The sequence below is a fragment of the Malurus melanocephalus genome, unplaced genomic scaffold (assembly GCF_030028575.1).
Source record: "Malurus melanocephalus ecotype Western Australia unplaced genomic scaffold, MMel_1.1 scaffold_190, whole genome shotgun sequence".
NCBI lineage: Eukaryota > Metazoa > Chordata > Aves > Passeriformes > Maluridae > Malurus > Malurus melanocephalus.
This window is the reverse complement of record NW_026623422.1, coordinates 363,235-372,107: the sequence shown is the minus strand read 5'-3', so window position 1 is coordinate 372,107 and position 8,873 is coordinate 363,235. Positions and strand designations below refer to the sequence as shown.

At 40.1% G+C, this 8,873-nt stretch overlaps 1 protein-coding gene across 1 annotated transcript in view; it reads left to right on the top strand.

The window, feature by feature from the left end:
* The window catches only part of PSMA3 (proteasome 20S subunit alpha 3), an 8,861-nt gene extending 229 nt beyond the window's left edge, over positions 1-8,632 (top strand). Inside the window, exons 2-11 of the mRNA XM_057373211.1 lie at positions 829-911; positions 1,079-1,202; positions 1,910-2,011; positions 2,132-2,205; positions 2,776-2,848; positions 3,766-3,831; positions 6,079-6,125; positions 7,813-7,880; positions 8,026-8,090; positions 8,444-8,632. Coding sequence (XP_057229194.1) covers positions 829-911; positions 1,079-1,202; positions 1,910-2,011; positions 2,132-2,205; positions 2,776-2,848; positions 3,766-3,831; positions 6,079-6,125; positions 7,813-7,880; positions 8,026-8,090; positions 8,444-8,488 — 747 coding nt within the window. The 3' untranslated portion in view covers positions 8,489-8,632. The remainder of the gene's footprint in view (positions 1-828; positions 912-1,078; positions 1,203-1,909; positions 2,012-2,131; positions 2,206-2,775; positions 2,849-3,765; positions 3,832-6,078; positions 6,126-7,812; positions 7,881-8,025; positions 8,091-8,443) is intronic.
* The last annotated feature ends 241 nt before the right edge of the window (positions 8,633-8,873 follow it).

The window sequence follows — 8,873 nt, the reverse complement described above, 5'->3', positions numbered from 1 at the left end:
CCCGCGGCCTCCCCGTGCCGGCAGCGAGCGCGGCGCGACGGCCCCGGGGCACTGCGGCCGGCTGAGTCACTGCGGCCCGGCAGGCCCGGGGAACCGGCGGCGGGGCGGGGCGGGCACCGGGACAATACACCCCTYCACATAATTCGCTTCTATGCGTTTCTAATCTATTCCTGTGATCCGTAATTTAAAAATAAGTGGGGGCCTGCAGGGAAGTAGGAGAGGGTCTCTTGGTCAGGAGCTGTAGTGATATGACAAAGAGTAATGGATACGAGATGAAAGAGGGAAAGTTTAGGTTTGGTATTAAGATGAAATTCACCCCTGTGAGAGTGCTGAGGCCCTGGCACAGGSTGCCCTCAGAAGCTGTGGCTGCCCCATCGCTGGAARTGTCCAGGGCCARCTTGGATGGGGCTCGGAGCACCCTGGRACAGTGGAARRTGTCCCTGYCATGGCAGCAGGGTTAGAATTGGATGATCCTTAACGTCCCTTCCAACCCAAACCATTCTGTGATTCCATGAAATGGAAAGGCAGACGAAAGCTCCCATAGGTTTTGAGTGTTGCATAATGCTGAGTGATTTCAGGTCCATGCAGTGTCAGGATTGACGGGATTTGCAGTGTGGGTACATTCAGCACTGATGAAATGGCCTCCCCTGGCTTTTGGTCTGGTTTTTTTCTGTGCCTGCATCTTATGTAAGGGGTCAGCCTTCTCTGAGGGCTTCCCACCATCTCTGGCAGTGAGAGTCTTGAATTTTTTTAATAAATAGACTTGATCTGAAAACGTTGTGATACAATTATGTTTTTTCTTGCTGAGTATTGTGTCTTCTTCTTCAGTATGACCTGTCAGCTTCCACGTTTTCTCCAGATGGCAGAGTGTTTCAAGTGGAATATGCTATGAAAGCTGTGGAGAATAGCAGGTAAGATACAAATATCTGCATCAAATATCTGCCTGTTGGCTTCTTTTAAAGCAGTGTTGTTGGACTAAAGTGGAGTTGTGACCAAATTACTTTTGGGGAAATCTTGTCACTGTTTCTTCTGTATTTTATACTGTGTGTGAGAAACTGACATTCTTCTTGTCTTTCAGTACAGCAATTGGGATAAGATGCAAAGATGGTGTTGTCTTTGGAGTAGAGAAGTTAGTGCTGTCCAAGCTTTATGAAGAGGGGTCCAATAAACGCCTCTTCAATGTCGACAGACACGTTGGGATGGTAAGGTGCCATTTCATTTTAGGTTTGCATAAATTGTAAGGGACTYCTCTCAAAGGGGAGTGAATGTGTGAAAATGTGTGAATCAGAGAATCAAAAATAAGTAATTAAGAAAGTAATGCCWGAATTCAGAATGTTTTTTATTGTTTTCTGTAATTTATTCTTTGCACAAATACACAAGTAAAATCCAAACTTAAAATAGAAGACTGAAGCTGTTTTAAATGTTTAGAAATGCTTTTTCAATTGTTCAAGTTTGTATGTAAATATAAACACAARTGTTACAATGGTATTTTTTACCAAATAATATGTGTTAAGGGAGAACATGCTGCATACAAGATTTTCTTTTCCACAATGTGGGAATCACCTGAATTCTTTAAAGATTGGTGTGTGGAGGACTGGCCTGTCCATAACAGAGATGTCAGAATGGTRTCAAGGAGTAGTTGCTGTGTGAGAGAAATGCCTGAAGCCTGGAGAATATGTGATATGAAGTATAGTTTGGGTTGACATAGCTGTGGTAAATCATGTGATGATCATTAACATGAAGATAACTGGTTATTCATTTCCTCAGAGAAAAGCTCTATTAATACACAGTCCCATTGCCATGTTTTGGGGTTGGTGGCAGATGGGCAGTTTGAACTCCCCCGTGGTGGTGGTGAATGTCCTGAGTTATTGCCAGGTGTGTCTGTGCTGGTGACACTCTCTCRTTCCAGGCAGTCGCGGGGCTCCTGGCAGACGCCCGGTCCTTGGCAGACATCGCCCGGGAAGAGGCTTCYAACTTTAGGTCTAACTATGGCTATGACATCCCCCTGAAGGTAACTGATTAGTGCACTTCTCAGGGTTTTGGCTTTTACTCTTGCCACGAGAATTAAATTTTATTCCATATTTCTGTAAGTAAGGGTTTTCAATGATTTGTTTTTCTTTTTTCCACACAGCATCTTGCAGACAGAGTGGCCATGTATGTGCATGCCTACACCCTGTACAGTGCTGTCAGGCCTTTTGGGTGCAGGTGAGTCTTGCAGACACACTCTATTTGTAAATACCTTTTGGTTCACAGTTGCTGGAACTACTTAAGTTGTCTGAGTTCTTTCCTGAAACCTGGAATTAGTAACCCACAATTTATCTTCTAAAGATTCCCTCCCCATTTCCTTTTTGTGTTGTGTAAAACTTCAGGAGAAGAATTCAGATTTCCATAACACTGTGCCAGGCTTTACACAGCTGGTCAATTTGTCCCTTGTTTTTGAAGTTTAGGTGTTTGTACCATTAAGTGTGTGATGGTGGTGAAAACAGCACTTCCCTCTGCAATCATCCTGCTTGTCCAGGTCACCTAAAGAGGAGGTTACAATTACTGTGTGATTGTAGTACAAAGGGACTGATAAACAGATTTGCTGCCAGATTACTGATAAATGTTTCTGGCAGTGTGCAGATGCTGTTGTGAGACAAATTGCTCAATGGAGTGTAGCAGGACAGGAGGAGTTTTGCTCCAGGAAAGAGTGTAGAAAACCTGAGCTGCTGTAGTCTCTGTAGTTCTGTGTGTGTTGGTAGAAGAAAAKTTTTTAATTTCTCTTTTCTCCTCCAGTTTCATGTTGGGGTCCTATGATAGTGATGATGGTGCACAACTGTACATGATTGATCCATCAGGAGTTTCATACGTGAGTGTGTCAAAAATGTTTCCATCTTAGCATAAGTTCCCCTTTCTAGGTTCCTAGTTAGGAAGAGAGTAAGTGTCCAAAAGAGCTCTTGTTTTCAACTTTTGCCTGGGAAGATCTCTCKTGAGTCACTGCTGCTCATTTGCATGTCCTTGTTAAACAAATGTTGTGTATTACAAGTACAGTCTGAGAAATGAGTTTAAAGCTTGTCTCTCAGAAATTAGGAGTTATTCCTCCAATGAAAACTCCCATGCACTGCCCAAAAAAGGCAAGTATTGTGGTAATACCCTCTTCACTAAATACTTCAGGTAAGAGAAGGCTGTTCCTCTGGCCCTGGCTGTCAAATCAAAGTAGATGCTGTTGTTAATTGTTGTTAGTGYTGCATTTTCAGCTCTGTGTTACACACAATTTGATACACACTCATACTGTTGCATTTCTAAAATTTTCTTGCAGTATATCCAGTATCATGGTTCTTGAGAGAAATAGAAATGCTTAATTTTTATGTGCTTATACTTCCAATATGTATTCACAGTAGGTGGGTTTAGTTGGGTTTTTTTTGATCCTGTAGAACTTCCGTAGTTTCTGTAGAATTTCTGCTTTCAAACTAATTCTAGTTTATTCTTCCTTTTACTGTAAAAGCAATTAAAATAATCAATTACAACATTTTGAGCTGATAAGTTTTTGTCCAGGGATTACTGTGCATTTCTCTGTTCTGTCAACAGTGGTGGTACTTGATGCAGTAATTGGTCTCTATTCAACAATTTGGGAATGTGTCCCAAGAGAGAACAATACCAAGGTTACTAAGTTTGGCCTCTCAGTGTGAGCAGGGTGGGGTTGTCATATGCTAAGTGACAGTAAGAGCTGTAGAGGGTTCTAGTATTTAATTAAATTTGCATATTGTGTGTTTCTTCTCTTTTTAGGGTTATTGGGGGTGTGCCATYGGTAAAGCCAGGCAGGCTGCAAAAACAGAAATAGAAAAACTTCAGGTATGGTGTTAAGAGTGTCATTGTGCTGTGTCAAGACAAATATTCCTGGCTTATTATGTCACTTTTCGGGTGCCTAAAATATATGACATGCAGGAGAAGTGGGTGAAATATTTCCATTTGGGTGAAATATTTCCAAACATTTCGTATGTTTGCCAGTGAGCCAAGTAAGTGAGTGAATATAAAAGTATTTCATTCTGAATGAAAACCATAGGGTATCATTGTGCAGGGTGCTGTATCTTTTTTTTCCCAAAGGTTTCAGATAATTCTTGAGTTTAGCAAGTTCAAAAAGGCTGCTCTTGTTAAGGACAAACTGGTCCGTGGAGAGAAGACTACCAAAAGGCATTGGAGTGTCCCTTAAGATGATGGAAATTATGTTAGAATCCTGAAAGATKTCCCTCTTTCTCATGTGTTTTTAATATCTGACACCCTTGGAGTTGCAGACAACATAGAACCAAATCCTTCTCGTCTGTCTCATGTAATTTTTGTGTGATACTCTGTTAGCACCTAATTTTKGTCTGCAGAGGGATGTCCCAGCGGTTCATGGAAAGGTTCAGAGTTAATATGATAGGCTATTCCTTAAAATATAATTATTCATGGTGCTGTAGCACCGTGACTGAAAAATTACAGGAAAAATTAGAAAGTTCCTACACTTAATTAACTCTGCTTTGAATCTGATTCAAATGCCTGAATACCAAATTAAAGGCAAGAAGCCTACATGAACATTTGATCTTTATACTGGGATTGTGGCATCTGGGAAATCATAATTTCAGTTTCCATGTGTGCAYATTGGCAAAAGACAGTGCTGTGTTGGGTAACACAATCTACTCCAAATAATTAATTTTCTGTGCAGTGCTGGAACTTCCGCAGTTGACAATGTAAATTACTGGAACTTGACAGTAGAGAGTGTAAAAGCAGAACATGGAACAGAGGTGTGGCCTAGGCCCAGCTCAGGTGTTTATTTAGTGGCTTGTTTGAGTGTCCCCAGTAACTGAGCTCCTGTCACTGCAGTGTGGGCTGAGTCCAGCTCCACATGCCAGTGCCTTTTGTTCACTGAGGAATGGGCAGGGTTCCAGGTCACAGCTCATTTTGACAAGATGAATTTGTCAAAGCTAAGATGGGAAAACACAGAAGTACAAAAGGTTTCGTGGGGGCATCCAGCCTACAGTCAGCTAAGATTTGTTTGTTGGAAGAGATGACTTGAAGAGGCAAGCAGGGAGTCAGGACTTTAAAGCTGCCTTAGAGGACTGCAGAGCAAATCTTCTGTCTGGGGAGGATACAGTGAGTGGAACTTGTGTAGCTGAGGGTGCAAGAAGAAAACCCTGCATTTATCACATCTCTTGCATTTTATGTCTGTAAACTCAGCTGTGGGAAAACTTGTAGTTGTGTAGAGACTGCTTTTATCTCTTCATCTCCTGCAGCTCTGATGCTACATACAACTTTTTGATATATAGACAGGATCATGATTAACTCTTGGGATAAAACTTAAAATTGTTTACTTTTCATTACTCTTTCCATACTAAGGGTTTGAAAACATTTTGGGAATTGGAAGAAAGGGTAGATTGCATTAGTGAAATATAGGAGAATATATTACTGGTTCACAGGCCAGAAAAGTTGACCTATAAAATGCAAGTTTATTATGTCATGAAAATGTGCACCAAACTTCATTCTGATTAACTGTGACATTGCCATAAGACTGTGATATAACTGATAAAAATATGAAATGAGATGCTGATGCCTTGCTCGGGCAGGCAGTTGGTTGTTAAAACAGTATTCTCCTCTTGGGGCATTACTTAAAACCCAAAATTGCTTGTATAAAATGTTGGTAAGACCAAAAGTATTCCTATGCTGCCTAGAAGGAATACAAATATTACATGTGAAAACATAGTGCCTCTCCTGTGTGGTTCTTTTATATCAGTTGAGCATAAAACATCTAGGAACAAGTCAAGCTTTTAGCACGCCAACATCACCTTTGTAGCTTCTAAGATTTCAGCTGATGAATGCTTTAAACAGGGGAATTTCCAAGTAATAGTTTTTTTCCTAGAATGTTTCAGCTGTAATATTCTTCCCTGGAGGATTGACTTGGATAGAGCAGGCTGGAAGATGCACTGSAGAGAAGAAATGTGATTCTGGTCTTTCTGTTACTTTGATTACTGAACATGAAGCTCATTAGGCATGTGCACAGCCTCTCCTGTTCTGGCCTTGTGGAAGGTCTTATATTGTGTTAAGCTGTGTGTTTTTTCCCTACAGATGAAGGAAATGACCTGCCGTGATGTTGTTAAAGAAGTTGCAAAAATGTAAGTCACCAACTTGTTTTTCTGACTTGACAAAATTCTGTACTGATGAGCTGGCATTGGTTTCAACCTGAGGCTGTTCCTTTTAAACTGGGTATCAGATGTTACTTCTATTAGGTGAGCACTCATGCTGATTCTAATATTTTCTGCTATTCAGTAATTTTCTTGGGAGATGGGATGTGCTACTCAGATGCTGAAGGTTGTGAAAAATATACCTTTTTATCATCTACTACTTAAATAGGGGCAGTTTGTAGCACCAGTGGAGTAAAGGTTAAATTGTCGAGTCTAATCACTAGTTCTAAAATGTTTAAACCARGTGACAKATGAGGGGAAACTTCTTGGCATCCTGGTTCTGAAGTAAGAGTTGTTTGAACAATGACCTGATGCTGCAGAGAGAAGCTGCCCACAAAGAATGCTGAGGTCTTGGACCAGTCTAAAAAAATGTAACTTGAGTCTTTGGGAAGGAAGCAAAGTAGAACTTCTTTAAAGGAATATATACAGTATAGCTGTATTTCTAGACATTTTGAAATAATGAAAATACTTCTGTTCTAGTTCTGCTTCAGGTCAAACTCATCAGACTCTTTTGTTTTTCAGATCAAATTCAGCTCCTTAGTAGCATTTAGCAAGATARCAAAGATTTTAATAACTTTTAAACCTAAAATACTAGGCACAGTCCAGAGCAGTGATTTCTTCAGCAGCCTATAAAGGTACACTTTGTTGCAAAAGGCTTGTAACCAGCTGAACAAATAAGAAAGGCCTATAGATCACCTCAGTTAACAGGAACAGGAAGGTCTATAAGCACAGACTGGTATTTCCCTGAACACCAGTGTTCACTTCAGTCCTTTTCTTTGTTTCACAATATGTCCATTGGAAGTACTTAGTGTGGTRCTGAAGGTATYCTGCCTTCCTCCACTATCTCCAGRGTTTCCATGTTGGGTAGGAATAGCTGGTATTTTTCAATTTCTGACTTAAATTACTGCTTTCTGAAGCAAACTAAGAAACACAAAATACAGCCTTCTCAAACAGTGAAGCCACAGTTTATTGTGAGTTTTGCTGTTTTGAGTGTCTCAGCTCAGGATTGTTCCAGGTTTTTTTTCCATGTTCTCCACAGGACTCAACACCAGGATGAATCAAATCAATTTTGTTATTGCAGTGTAACATTTCTATCCTACAGCCTAAGCAGTGATTTTACTGGTCTAGGTGGCACTGTGTATGCTGTAATACCACTTGGAGTTTGAATTCCCATTTCCATGTTTCCCATGAGCACTACAAATCTTATGTACAGAGTTCTAATTAGACACAGGATACTGTGGTGCTGGGATTTAGTGTTAAGTGTAAACTGACATGATTTACAGGGGAAATGCAGGRCACTCCAAGGTGTATTATAACTTATCTAGCAAAAGCAGGCAGTGTTGATGCAGCCTTGGTTCTGCAGGATCTAAATTTTTATATTTGTTCCAGTTAGGGTAACTTCAACATCTCAACCTGCATCTAAGCTGTAATGATTTAAGGTGTTGTTAGACYAGCAGTTAAGCCTGGAAAATTCTCTGATGGTGTTGGTGGGGAGAAGGCACATGGAGAACTTATTAATCRTAAGAGTACTTCAACAGAAGAAATCTGTGACAGGAACAAAGTATATTTAGCCTATTGGTCAATCTGTTCTAATCTGTACTTTGTCTGTTCCTTTCAGAATCTACATAGTTCATGATGAAGTAAAGGATAAAGCCTTTGAACTGGAACTCAGCTGGGTTGGAGAAAGTAATGCRTTTCTATAATTTTTATAAACCACTCCAGAAAACGTACAACTATTTGTAACTAAAGTAAAACATCCCTTCTTAAATTCACTTGGTATATCAGGGTTCTTGTGTGACTTGTAATTAAGACATACTCTTTTTATTGGCAGTAACCAATGGAAAACATGAAATTGTTCCCAAAGACATCAGAGAAGAAGCAGAAAAATATGCCAAGGTAAGGTCTGACTTCCGTGTTATCTCAGTGCTTTACTTGACAACCTGTTGTGAGGCCTGGAAAATGTATCATTCCAACACACATCCCTTCAGCTGGAGTTACTGGAAAGGCCAATAATGAAGGCTACAGTGTAACCCAGRGATACTTCTTGCTCTCAGTAACTGTTAATTCCAGGGCTGCCACAAGTGGCATCTTTCTCTTTGAAAGTAAATGTATTGATGGCAACTGTCCTGCTGACTACGAGGCTGTGGACAGCATGAAAAGGTTGTGAGGCTACAGTAAAACTTATTTCGTAGGCTGGATTATAAAACAACTGTTAAACTATTTTAATTGCACTTTTTTTTCCTAAACAGGAATCTTTGAAAGAGGAAGATGAATCAGATGATGACAATATGTAACACATTGTTACTCCAAAACAAGTTCAACTTTTCTTACCTTAGACCAGGTTTGTTTATAATGCATTAAGCATGGGATGCTSTTATGTACTCGTTGGAAGAAACCGACTGACCAACTTGCACTAATAAATTTTCCATTTTACTGTCTGTTAGCTCTTATTTCAAAATGTATRGGCCAGCAACTCTACCTAAACAGACATTAAGACAATATTAGGCTGCTGTGGCATTCTACAGCACTCCATTTGAGTGCTATACACAGAAAAACAATCTGCTTAGAAATGTTTATGCTGCATGGTTTGATATTAAAAACTAGTACTGTTTTATTCCTTGATTAACCAATACCACAATTGGTAGTTTGTTCACAGCCACAGTCTGTTTTCTTTTGGCA